Here is a 14,013-nt window from a genome sequence, read left to right on the forward strand (position 1 = left end):
AGCATCTGCTTGACTGTTACCCTCAGAAAGAATTCCAGGAAGAGATGAATGACTACGTATATGAGAAACAAAATATAAATGTTTTCGATCTTGCAGCAAGTGCTGCAAAGTTAAAAATAAAGCCATAAAGTTAAGATCCATCCTGGATGTGATATAAATACCTAGAAAATTAAAAATAAATTGATACACATAATGAAAGTCAGAAATTTAGTTAAAAAGCTTGTTGAGAAAAGATGTGAAAAGCTAAAAGAGCAACAAACAATTTTAAGTATTGCAGGAACAACTGTATTGCAGTGTAGGAAACTTTCATGAGAGTCCTTATAAGCAATCACTCCTCTCGTTCACCCTCCACTTGAAAAACAGTGTTGCGAAAACAGAGAAACGAAAGCAATAGACAAGTAGGAAAGAGAAAAGTCATTAAATACACAAGCCGAAGATCTTTAGGCAAATGATATGAAATACAGACCACATAGTCAGTTAAAGCACACTGAAGAGATAGGTTTTTCTGAAAATAAAAGTGAAAATCATATTTTGGAAGAGGAAAAATAATATTAATTAAGTCAGTCCAATTTCTACGACAAACCCAAGGTTATTAATTGAACAACTGCCTAAGAAAAATGGCAAAACATTTTAAAACGGAGTCTTTTTGTCTTAAAAAACATCAAAAGAGTTAGCTGACAATTTCTATGAGGGATGCGATCCACAAATTGAATGCTCAAAAGATCATTAATCTCCTCAACTCCGGCAAATGCAGCTGAGGAAATCGTGATAACATCTCCAGGTTGTTTTCCTTTGGTCAGTAATTCAAACAAAGGGCTCAATAAATGTGTCGGCCAAGAAAAATATGGCCTTACCCAATTAAGATTACCCTATAACTGTTGTAAATTAACTAGTGACATAACGTTAGGCAATTTCAAACAAGGAAATGCCAGGGCAGAATAGGAATGCAACATCTTATGACCCAAATACAGATAAGGAGCATATAGTTGTACTTTTTCTGGGGCAATTTGCAACCCATAAACAGCCAGATCATTTTGGATTTCTGAAAGCCAATTATTTATTTATTTATTTATTTATTATTAGCGTTTATATACCGCCCCCTCTCCCGAAAGGGACTCGGGGCGGTGTACAGTCCGTATTAAAATACAACAGATTAAAACGTAGAAATAACTATATAAATACATGTATAAGAGGAGGGTAAAATATACCAAACTGTACAGCTAATAAATAAATCAATACAAAAGTTTAAAATATCAAGTTAAATTTAAAACAATATCCCTCTAAAAACCAGTAAGAATGTGTATGCCAGGAGGTAGACGTTAAAATTATGCCAAACCAGCCAGTCGGAACAGGTGTGTCTTCAGTTTCTGTCGGAAGGAGCGGGGGTCAGTAGTGGTTCTAATATCGAGGGGGAGGTCATTCCAGAGGGTTGGGCCCATCACAGAGAAGGCCCTACTCCTTGGTGTCGCCCGTTGGCATTGCCTCGTGGACGGCACCAGGAGAAGGCCCTCCCTGTGAGAGCGGATTGGCCGCAGGGATGTATGTGGGAGGATGCGATCCCGCAGGTAACTAGGCCCTATGCCATGGAGCGCTTTAAAGATGGTGATCAGAACCTTGAAACGCACCCGAAAGACCACAGGTAGCCAGTGCAGCTCGCGCAGGAGAGGTGTTACGTGGGAGTACCTAGTACTCCCCATGACTACCCGCGCGGCTGCGTTCTGGACTAGCTGCAGTCTTCGGGCGCGTCCCAAGGGAAGCCCCATGTAGAGAGTGTAATTAGGTGGTATCTTTGGGGCTCCAATTAAAATATCATCCATATAGTGATATACTAAAGCCAACGGATGATGCTTGCGAAAAGGATTCAATTCTGCAACATAAATCTGATACTTTGGGCATTTTGCTTTTAGCTTCAACCCTTGATGGAAAGGGCTGTGGGAAGTTGCAGGCATTTCCCCCCTTAACTTTCGACAATCCCTTTTATAACATTTCCCTTGAGGTTTGCTGCCTTGCAAGAAAGCGGCTGCCAATAAATTAGCCTGATGAGAGGCTGTTCCTATATCTTGACATGCTTTAATCATTTCTGCCAACTCAGGATCATTCCCAAGACCAATAATTGCCCTCCGGCATTCAAAAGTAGCATTTTCCTTTGCTAATTTCACCAACAACTTCATCTGAGCCTCGGAATCAGCTATTTGTTGTTTTAAAGCATCATAAACCGGCACAGACTCTTCCTGAAGAGGGGGAGGTGGGGGGAGGGAAGCAGGCACACAGAAAACGGACTTTTCCTGACCAGCAGTACAGTCAAACTTTTCCTGCAAAGCAGGGCAAAGAAGGATAGAAGAAAAACAATCCTTTAAGCCAATTACTTCATGATCTTGTGGAATCAATTTAGGTGGACAGACACAAAACATATCTTCTTTCTTCCCCTCCTCTTTTGCTAATTGTTCTCCTTACATTTGCCTCATAGGGGTATATAATGGCCGTGGAGGGGCAGGAGAATTAACCTCCTGACAGGGAGCTGAAAGTCCAATTAAAGATGATTTTGGGGGAAGAATTTTTACTTACTCACAATTAGGTGGAGGCTCTGTGGTCAATTGTTGTTCTGCCAAAACCTTAGAGCCATTTTTTTCCACTGCATGACGGCACTGAAACCATAGTTGTAAGATCTCTACTGGGGCTCTGGGTTCAAGATGTAAAGTTTGCCCTATTTTTTCCCAGTCACGTAAACGAAGCGTTCCCCTTTCGGGGTACCAAAAACAATGTTTCCCTATCTCACCAACTAGCTTCCTTATTTCTGCCTCAGGTGTGGTAACACCTGACTTCTGTAACAAGAATTTAAGTTCTTGAACATGTTTTTGCTGCTGGTGAGACAGATTGCAACCCATATTTACCTCTGAGGGGTCCCGTAGGACGAAGCGTGCTTTGGGGTCTGTTCCAGACGGGAGGTAATTATGTTGGCTGTTGCTCCCCCGAAGGGTGTCTTTGGTCCCGAAGGGTGTCTTTGTTCCCGGGTTTCGGCACCAGATGTAGGTTTCAGAAATCAATCACGGCAGTTTGTGTCCAAAAAATCTGTCTGCTCTCGCAGACTTTATTTGGCTTTTTTATATAGTTTTTACAAGCAAAGCACATAGGAACAACACATTGTTTTGGTTCCCTCCCCCATTTTTTCCCTAGTGAAATCAGAAAGATTATTCAGGCCAAAGTTGACTCATGCCTTTGCTCGGTGAATTAATGGGCTAAAAGATAACCGGCTGTGCATCACCTTTCCCTTATTCCCGCATCTGGTTCTGCTAATTAGGTGAGCTTGTAGGTATCCAAGATAACCAGCTACTGAGATCATGGTAATTTCCTACGCATGTCTTTACATAGCCTTACCTCTCATTCCTACAGGGACCTATGCCAGGAGAGTCCCATTGCCATTGAACAACATTCATAAAGATCTTTGGAGATGGGATAACCTTCTTTTCCATAGTAGGTTCAGAGAAAAGAGTGTAAGGACGTTCAGTCGAATTTGGCACAGCAGCCTGAGTATGAGTAGAAGTTGAAGAAGATGATAAGTTAGCCACTTTATTGCTTTGAATAGGAGGGATTTAAAGCAATTAGTTTTGAACAATCCGGCAAAGGCAGGGGCATCTGGGGTGATCCCCTTGTCATCTGATAGATCCAGGTCCCTGAGGGTATCTTGATCTCCAAAAAAAGAAGCCTGAGTGACAAATGCAGGAGGAGGATTTTGCTGGGGATCCCTAGATGACTTATGCCTGTACTTATGAGATGACCCAGAAGATGGACGTTGCTGAAGCCCGGCAGCAATGCCTTGATTTATGGCTTCTGAAATTATGGCTGCCATTTCTGTAGGAGAGGAAATTGAGGCCTGAGGCACCACTGTGCTCTGAGCCAGAAGGCGACCAGCCTATTCAAATGTACGATCCCTATTGAGAGGGACATCAAAAAAATTTCCCCTGGTATCAGGCTCTATGGGGGACGATGAGGAGGACAACTCCCCATCTGATTCATCTAAAGATGGACAAGGTGATAATTTGTGGGGGTGCAGAGGAGGTAGCATGATCCACCATGGGAGGGAGATGAGAGGCCTGGATGTTCTGGCTAGCCTGTTTTGGGGCCCACTGAAACTCCTTTTCCAGGCCTTTTGTCTTCTTTCCTCGTCTCTGAAAGCTTTTGTAGCTTTCCCTGTGTCAGGAGCTTCTTTAGCCATCTTTTTGCGGCTGCTCCTTACCCACCGATGGCCCTGCCTCCTCCAGCTCCTTATCTGGGATAGCTTCCACCATGGAGTGCTCAGCCATGCCTGCTAGTATACCAGCCGCCGACTTGAGAATAGGTTAGTAACAATCTCACCAGTTTCGCAGCCAGAAAGGGGGAACCGCAGTGTTCAGAAGCGCTCTCCTGCTCCGCAATAACCTCAGAGTCACTGGGCACTTAAAATTGTAGCCGCTGCTCTTCGTGCACTTTTTTCCAAGCTGCAAGATGGCCGCCGCTGTTTTCGCGCGCTTCCTATGGCAGGCAGACTCACAGAATGGCGGCCGCTTCAGTCCAATGTCAGTCGAAGCACGAAACGCCTGGTCGCGCAGCTTCTATTGTAGCAGCTGTTTGCAGACATCCAGGGGTGCAGAGTGCCTCTTTAAACAGCCCTGGAGCCGCAGCTCATGAGCTGAGGAGTCAGCACCGCACTGACTTAAGTTGGATTGCATCCCGGAACGTGCTTGTGGTCGCAAGGCTGTCAGATGGTTGAGAAGAAGCCTGAAGGCAAATTTGAATCTCCCGCTCAAAATAGAGGAGAAAAAAAGGGAAAAGTATTCCAATCAAAAAATTAATTTTGAAAAATGCCAATTTAGTACAAAAGACCAATTTGGACCAAAATTAGGAGGAGAGATCAATTCTCAGAGTTAGTCCAGGTTGGACTCAGGTTAGTCCCAGGTTAGTCCAGGTTGGACCCAGCTTGGTCCAGGTTGGACTCAGTCTAAATTGGGAGGAGTCACCAGGGCTCGATAACATCACAAGTATAGACTCAGTCCAATTGACAAAGCAACCCAGTCTGGCTGCTGTCTCATCATAGGAGAATGAGCTGCACAACTTTTTATAATTGAATAAGTATATTAGCGAATTTGAAGAACTGTGAATTTTTAAGAATAATTGTATTTTGGCCTGTGCATTGTAAAATGGGGAGCAACATCTGGCAACTCATGTTTCCCTTCCTATGAATTAGGCCAGTGCTTCTCAAATAGTGGGGCGCCCCCCCCAGGGGGGGCGCAAGGCTCCATAAAGGGGGGCTCGTTTGACCTCGGCAAACACTGTCGACACGAGCCGCCTCTTCCCTTCCAGCGCTGCCTCCAGCGCCGATTGGAAGTTCAGCCGCCTCGGAAGATGGAGCACTTCTTTGGCCACCGCGCTTTGGTGACGGGTGCAGGCAAAGGTAGCGTCCCCAGGGGCCGCGCCACTGGAGCAACCCTGGCGCTTCGGGGACGAGCCCCGCCGAATTAGTGCCGGTGCAACAACGTTGTGCTCTCCTTTGCAGGGATCGGCAGGGCTGCGGCAGTACGGCTGAGCCAAGCAGGGGCCCAGGTGGTGGCGGTGAGCCGGACCCAGACAGATCTCGATAGCCTGCAAGAAGAGGTAGAGGCAGCGTGGCTCCTGCCTGCTCAGCCTCTGTGCCCAGTTTGGCTTCTGCCTGGCCCGACCCCTTTTCCTCTGGCTGAAGGCTTCTGGGAAACAAAATACGAGGCAGCTTTTCCACTGGGGTCTCTACATATTATAGGACTAGATTGGTTCTCAAAGGTTTTAGCCTGGGGGTCTCTTTGATTTTTAAAAAGTGATTGAGGACACCAAAAAGCATTTTTTCACCAGCTGCTCTAGCCTTTAGGCTGTACTGAAAGGCAAAAGAGTAAATTAATTTCCACCCTGTTTTCTGCATTTGTCTGGCATAAGAAGGGGAATAAAATGACTTGACCTAATCTGGAAATGCCTGGGTTTTATCGATTAAAATATTGTGCCTGGCTTGCTAGAGTGTCATTGAAAAGCTATCACTATCAGATAAGCCACCTGCAATCTATGTCCCCAGAACAGCACCAATTTAAAAATAAGCTATTTACTGCATTTCTCATCATTTTCTCACAGAATTGCGATGAATTACTTATGGATAAATGTTTATTGTATAAAATAAGAGGTGTTTAATAAGGATACAGTGTTATGCAGAGGTGTACTTATAACAATTTTATAGACAAATGATACTATTTACAGTCGCGCGGGGCGCACGAAATGTTTTCTTCTTCCTAGGGGGGGCATGACAGAAAATAATTGAGAAGCACTGAATTAGGCTAACTAAACTCTAAACAATTTGCAAGTCTAGGAGAAACAATGTTATAATGTTTTGTAGGTACCCTGCTGGCAGGTTATTTGTTTCTAAAACTGAAATCTTGAGATATATTTAAGATTAAGACTAGGAAATATTTTAAAATTCATATTTGAATTTGTCAACGCTTATATAAAATGAGAACATAAAACATATTTAGCATATTTCTTTTATATTTGCCAATAATCACATAAGAATGATAACAATATAATGATGATGATGTTCACATGGGGACAAATAATCTCATTTAGGATTAGAAATATCAAGGACCTCAAAGAGGCCATATATGTCAAAATTGAACAGCTCTCTCTCAACAGTAATTCAAAGATGACTCCACACCCATTTGCAATATTCAGATAACCCTGAGGACACAAATAAACCTCCAAGTGGCCTTGATGACTCTCTAAAAGAATGCAAATGACCAACTGTCTGCAAGGAGCATAAATCCTTCCATTCCCTACCAATCAGTCAGAGCTGAAGAAGCTTTTGGGATGAGAAGCAAAATGTCTTCAAAGAAAAACAAATAAGTCCAATTAGCTCTTGAAAAAGCACCTTCAGGTGCCATCTTATAACACCTGATCTGCTACATGAATGCAGTTTTTCCCAGCTCTCTAAAATTAACAAATTTCATATTTAATATGCTTTAGAAATATATTGAAAAAACAGAAAAAGCTTCTGCCAGAGGATGTTAGCAGCTAAAAAAAAATATGAATGATAATTTGCTTAACATTTGAGATATGAGATCACTGTCAGAATTCTGACCAATCCCCTAATTAAATTATGAGCCTCAAACCAAGCTTTGGATGCTTTGCGAGTTGACAATTACATTTAGAATAACAAGCCTCAAAAGATAGGAGTTTATTCCCTGTTTCTAGTCTGTTAAAACCTCATTTAGGATCCAAAATAATATAATGCTTACGTTTCCTAGCTGGCTTCCTGTCAGACCATTCCTGGACCATAATTTGATCACTTGGTCCTCCGATGTAGTACTGATCTTCATAAGTTGAGTTGTCAGGAATGTCATAAGGATCCCAAGGCTCACTCAAAGAAATCTTTGAACACAGCTTTGTCAGTTGTTCAATCTGATACATCACTGCATCTTTATAAAGATATATGTATTCAAAAAATCTGAAACAGGAAAATTGGAGTAAGATTCTTGTTCAAATAATGTAATACAATTTAGAGGACATATTTAGTTACATCAATTACATCTGTCCATTACCTTATCAATAACTAAATATTAATTATTTTACAATAGCAGAGTTGGAAAGGACCTTGGAGTAGTCCTGTCAGTAGTCTGTCACCATCCCAAAGTCTCAATTGTCTATAACCTCAGAAAGCCAATTTAGAAACCATTTGCTCAATCCTAGCATTGCTCCTCGGGTGAATGTGATAGTTATAGTTCTTTGTGTCCCACAGTTAGTCAATTAGTTCCATTTAGGTAATCCAGGAAGATTTCCAAATGTCTCCTTTAAGTCCACTCTGTAAATTCAGTCATAGATCCTGGCATTGAAAAGTTGCTTTCTTTAGATGTCTTCCATAATCTCACAGTTAAACCTCCAATAACCATGAAGTAGACAGTTATAGAACAGTAGATAGCACAACAGTCCTCCAGATATTATTTAATTCCATTTTGCTTCTTTTGTCTTATCAGTACTTTCCAAGGTTGTAAATTTAATATATATTCCATTAAAAAACAGTAGATGGCACCGTCAGCTTAAATTTTAATGTTGCACAAAATCTACCAAACATTTATTTCAGTTTTTGCAAATAGTCAATATTCAGACAAATAATTCCAGCATTTTAAAATGCCTTACCAAAATATTGCCAATAAAGTTTGAAACGCCAATCTTTCTATATTTTAAAGATTTTGTGCTCTCATTTTAATTCCTTTTCTTTCAGATCTGTAATTTTTCTCTCTGTAATTATTCGCCACTTAAACAAGCATTTCAAAGACTGTCTTTTCCAGGGTTTATTTTCTTTGGGGTTAGGTTCTAGGTAAAAAGAGAATCACCTCATACAGTTCCAATCACTGTTCATCTACACTGCACCAGCACATTATTTCTTTGGCTGCCCCAGCTTCACGGCAGCCATAATGGCTATATCTCCTTTTCATTGTTGAATAGGAGGGAATCCCTGGTTGCAGAGAGCGACGGCTAGAGAGCCGTCGTTCTCTGCAACCTGCAGGGTGCCCCTCCTCTCTTTATCACACCTACAGGGTGACTTTAGCTCCTTAGGGGGGCCCTCCAATGAGGAGTATTGGCGTGATCACAGAGCCCAGCTCCTTGCGTCCGATCTCGCTGTGACGTCAACCCAGAAGTCATTACAGTCATAATTTGAGGACTATCTGTATGTAACTAACCATATCTGTACCAACTATACATTTGTTGAGCAATTTTATGTTGAGACTGATCCTGAATGAGAAATCTCATTAATAAAGATAAATAAGGTCTACCTATAGCAATTAACTATGGCGATTTTACTCTCATTCATGAGATATTGGTCCACCTTGCTTTTCCAAGATTATAATTATCAGTTAACACAGATTATTTCTTCTTTATGTGCTATATTTTTGTTTAGTTCTTTTAATGGGAAGCATTCTATACCAATAGCATTCTATACCAATAACATTATGTGCCAGTAGCATGAAAGGCAATCTTTATAAATATAATCTTTATTGTCATTGTACTTAAATACAACGAAATTGGTTTATCATGATTCTGTTCATTACCATGTTTTTCTGAAAATAAGACAGGGTCTTATTTTCTTTTGACCTCTGAAATAAGCACTTTGTTATTTTCCTGGGAGGTCTTATTATTTTTGAGGTGGAGGAGACAGCAAGCGTGATCACCTCATGGCTGCTGCTATGTTGCAATATTTTTGGAGAGGACTTATTTTGGGGGGAAGGCTTATTTTAGCACATATGCTCAAAAGCCCAATTGTGCTTATTATCTGGGAAGGTCTTGTTTTCAGGGAAACAGGGTATATAGATATATTTTCTTTTAGAACTCAACATGTTTTAATTAGTGGCCAAACACTGTTTTTTTAACTTCTTGTTGGTAAGGATACTGGCATTCATTTATGCTTTTAAAATCTTTACAAGTCAATTCTTACTTGTTTTACGTAATTATTTAGTTATATTGCTTGTATTTACTTGGAAAATCTGTTTTTGATATTGTACTGTATATTATTATTAATTTGAATTCTGCTTATTTGTGTGTGCTTTCTGAACGTGATTGCTGCTGCAAACTTTGACCAGCCAGGTCAGTGTCAGAACTTATTGCAGCCTGATTCAGCATAGCTGATTGGTGGGTGGATCGGACTGCCAGAATACCCCCAATCAGTTGTTCCAGGCTGCAGGGATTGCCACAGACTATCGCTGCCTCCATGCTGTCAACGCCTAAAGCATTTCCATGACTACTATCAACTTGAGAAGGGGGGGGGGGAGGAATGCCATGTATACTTTTGGCCAGAGTAAAAGTCTCATATTTCTGTACTGGGTTGTGAATGTGCATGTCCAGAACCCTGCCATAACGTCCTGTTGGAGAATGTGATTGATGACCTCAGCCAGAGGGGAGGGGAGACAGGGGTAAAGTTCAGACACCATTAAGTGGGATTTAGTTTCCGCTACACAGAAGTCCGTGCCAAGATGTTAGTCCTAATAAATGAATGTTTTTTCTTAAACCTTGTCTTGGGGCTCGTAAATTAATTAGGGCAACTCTTGGAAACTTCACAGATAGCCAAAACTGACTTTAAAATAATCTTTTTTCTGGGTTTTCTGAAGACCAGGCTCTCCGAGCACTTCCTCCCCCCCCCCAATGTTTGGGTTGCTTGGAGGGAAAATCAGGCAGCAGGAGATTGATTGCAGCTGGAGGTATGCGGCAAAACTCAGAAGCAGAAGCAAGAGAAGATAAGTACTGGTGGAAATTCCCTTGCCCTAGTCCACAGATACAGGGAAGGGTCTCAGGCCAGCTGGTAAGGGTGGACTGGAGGTGGGACTGGAAACAAGCCAGGCTCCCAAAGCCCCAGATGGAATCCCGAGGGAGTGCAAAAGAGCAACAGAGGGAGGATTTTTACCGAGCCACCCTTGCTGATGAGGGGCCATCATGCTGCCCAAAAGAGAGGGGAGGGACATCTGATCTTGTTGAAGGGAAGAGATGCAGACTGGAGTGCAGCCCCCTCCCCCTCCCGATAGAAGGAGAAGGAGCCCAGAATGGCAACCAGTGCCTCTCCCATGCAGCAGGCAGGCTGCCAAGAGCAGGCAACCCCTCCCTCTCTCCGAACTAGGGGTGAAGGAGATGACCAGCCATATCAGGCGCAAGCATACCAAGACCGATAGGAGGCTGGGGGATTAGGGCTGAATGACCCACCCCAATTAAGGGAAAAGTTTGACGGAGACTCAGACCAGCTAGCCCTATTCCTTGATTCAGCTGATATCCACCTAGAATGCTATGGACACCTCCACCCATCCCCAAAAGCCATAGTGAATACCATCGCACAAGGTCTAGAGGGAGAAGCAAGGGAATGACTTCCTGCAACTGCTAGAGGCCAGATTTGAGGAGGTGGAGGAGGACTCATATGTGGAAGAGGAACTCAGCAACCTAAAGCAGAGAGGCCGCCCCATCAAAGAGCACATCCACGAATTTAGGAGGGTCATAGGAAGGCTACCCCCTTTACCAGAGCTGCTGGTGCATTTTTTCAGAACAAGCCTGGACAAGCAAATTGCCCAGTTAACTGCATACTGCGACATCCCAAATCAACTCTCTGAGTGATTCCGAGTAGCAACAAAAGTTGACAGCGGGCTGTGCACCAACGACATGACAAAGCAACTGGACACACAAGAGAGAGGTCAACCCAACCTGAAACCACCCAGCTGGCGGCGAACCACAGCACCACAGCAGGCTCTGAAACCAGCCCTCCCTCAAAGTCCGCCGAAATGCTACAGATGCGGGGGGATGGACCACATGTCAGCTGCATGCCGAACCCCAGCCTCAAAACCAAAACCAGACCCACCGCCCAGGGCACGACCAGAACGAGGATAAAAACGGACCACCAACATGTTTGGGAAAGCCCTCCAGTCTGCAAAGGCCCCTTTTCCCTCAGGCAAAAGTGATGGAACCCCAGCAGCGACCACCAGTCACCCGAATCATAGGACAGAGAGGACGAGGGAGAAAATGACCCAATGGTGAGTGAATCAATTCACCCTTTCCTTTTTCTAATACGCCTCACAGCCCCAAAAATAGGAAACCAGGGGGATTTTCAAGCCCTAATAGACTCAGGCTGCACAAGGTGCTTGATCAACCTAACCACAGTCCTGAAACTGGGGATCAGAGCAAAAAGACTGGCCTACCCAATCTGGTTCGAGAAGGTTGATGGGTCCCTAATGGGAGGAGCCTATGCCACCCACCTAACTGAACCAGTGAGGCTAGAACTAGGGGATCACTGGGAAGTAATTTGATTGACAATAGCCCCCAAAATGACAGACACAGTCATACTGGGACTTTCCTGGCTAGACAAGTGGGGACCGACCATCTAGTGGCAAGGGGGTACCCACAGACTTAGGATATCAAGGGGGGCCCAACTCCTCCCACACCAGCAACCAGAAACATCACCCACGCTGGAAACCCCCCAAGAAAGCCCACGAGAACAACTGGCAACCACATCCGACAAAACCCCAGAGGCCGAACTGATTCCAATAGAATATCAGGACCTCGCAGAAGTATTCAGCAAGGCCAAGTGCGATGTTCTGCCTCCCCACCGGGAGACAGACTGTGCCATCGAAATCATCCCCGGGGCAAAACTACCCAAGCCCAAACTATGCCATGACGCCCCAGGAAATGCAAGAGATGCGCAAATACATAGACAGAAACCTAGCAAGGGGGTTCATTGAGCCAGCCAAGCCACGGGTCACGGCACCAGTCCTTTTCAAAGAAAAAAAAGATGGAACCATGAGATCGTGTGTGGACTTTCGAGGGATAAATGGGGTGTGTGTACACAAACTATACCCGCTCCCCCTCATGAAGGACATGCTGTCTCATCTGGCCAAGGGAAAAGTCTTCACCAAACTGGTCCTCAGAGAGGCATACTACCGAGTACGTATCAGAGAGGGAGATGAGTGGAAAACAGCGTTCGACTGCCCCCTAGGGAGCTTTCAATTCAAAGTGATGCCTTTTGGACTGCAGGGGGCCCCAGCGGTATTCATGCAGTTAATAAACGAGGTGCTGCACAAGCATCTCTACAAGGAGGTCCTCGTCTACCAAGATGACATCCTTATCTACATGGAGACCATGGATGACCACATACCTCTGGTCCGCCAAGTACTGGAGAAACTTCTAGCAGCCAACCTGTACGTCAAGGTATCAAAATGCAAATTCCACAGTGCATGGTTAGACTACCTGGGTTACCGAGTATCAAGTGAGGGAATAGAGATGGACCCAGCGAAAGTGCTAGCCGTCCTAAGCTGGCATCCCCCTCGCACCCGCAGACAACTACAAAGCTTCCTAGGGTTTGCAAACTTCTACAGGCAATTTATTCCCCTCCTTTGCGAAGACTGCCAAACCCCTGACAGACCTTCTGAAGACAGGGAGCCCAGGAACAAAACCCCATCCGGGACAACCTCTACCATGGGACCTACCTGCCAAGAGGCATTCGAGACACTAAAAGAAATGTTTGCAAAGGAGCCAGTGCTGAAGCATCCTGACCCCGAGCAACCTTTCGTGATCCAGGCAGATGCCAGCGACGTGGCAGTGGGAGCGGTGCTACTTGAAAGAAACAACCAAGGAAACTTATAACCCTGCACCTACACCTCCCGCAAGCTCAGACACAGAGAGACAATGGGCCGCATGGGAAAAGGAGGCTTTCGCAATGCTAACCTGGAGACACCTATTGAAAGGGAGCCAGAAACCATTTGAAGTCTGGACTGACCACAAAAATCTGGAGGCACTTAGGACCCCAAGGAAACCTTCACCCAAACAAGCCCGATGGGCTCAATACTTCAACCATTTTGATTTTGTCTTAAAGCACATTCCAGGAGGGAGGAACTTTCTAGCTGACGCCCTCTCCCGCATGCCTCAGTACAAATGCGAACATGAGCACGTAGTAGTCATCATTCCCTCTACTCAAACAGCTGCCCAAGTAACCATCAGGCGGCAACACCATGACCAGCAAGACCAACCCGCAAGTGACCTAACCACGAGACTCAAAACTGAACTGTTATCAGACCCCTGGTTCCAAAACAACCAACACATCTTGACGAAAAGAGATGACATTGCATGGAAGGGGACGAAACTCTCCGTCCCAGAATCCCTACGTACCCTAGTTCTCCAGAGGAGTCACAATGCCAAACCGGCAGGCGACTTTGGGTTCCTAAAGACTTTATACTTAGCCCGGAGGCAATTCTGGTGGCCTGGCATAAAGAAAGATGTGGATAGTTACGTGAAAAGTTGCACCATCTGTGCCACAATGAAGAGACAACCAGGAAACCCCCCCCCCCAGACTGCTGCGAATAGTAGCAGAGCCAACGAGGCTGTGGGAGGAGATCGCAATGGACTTTATAGTAGAGTTGCCAAAAAGTGGGGGAAACACGGTGATTTGGACTGTAATAGATCTCTTCTCCAAACAGGCACACTTCATATCCTGTAGCGGACTAC

The 14,013-nt window shown here is 44.3% G+C and overlaps 1 protein-coding gene across 2 annotated transcripts in view; it reads right to left on the bottom strand.

The window, feature by feature from the left end:
• The window catches only part of EPDR1 (ependymin related 1), a 119,137-nt gene that overhangs the window by 85,933 nt on the left and 19,191 nt on the right, over nucleotides 1-14,013 (bottom strand). For both annotated transcript variants that reach the window (XR_014173563.1, XM_081932611.1), the window contains exon 2: nucleotides 7,284-7,492. Coding sequence is in view for 1 of the 2 variants with exons in the window: in XM_081932611.1 (XP_081788737.1) it covers nucleotides 7,284-7,492 (209 nt within the window). In the remaining variant the exon portion in view is untranslated. The remainder of the gene's footprint in view (nucleotides 1-7,283; nucleotides 7,493-14,013) is intronic.

Source organism: Natrix helvetica (assembly GCF_964273705.1).
Source record: "Natrix helvetica genome assembly, chromosome: Z".
In the NCBI taxonomy this organism is placed as follows: Eukaryota; Metazoa; Chordata; class Lepidosauria; order Squamata; family Natricidae; genus Natrix; species Natrix helvetica.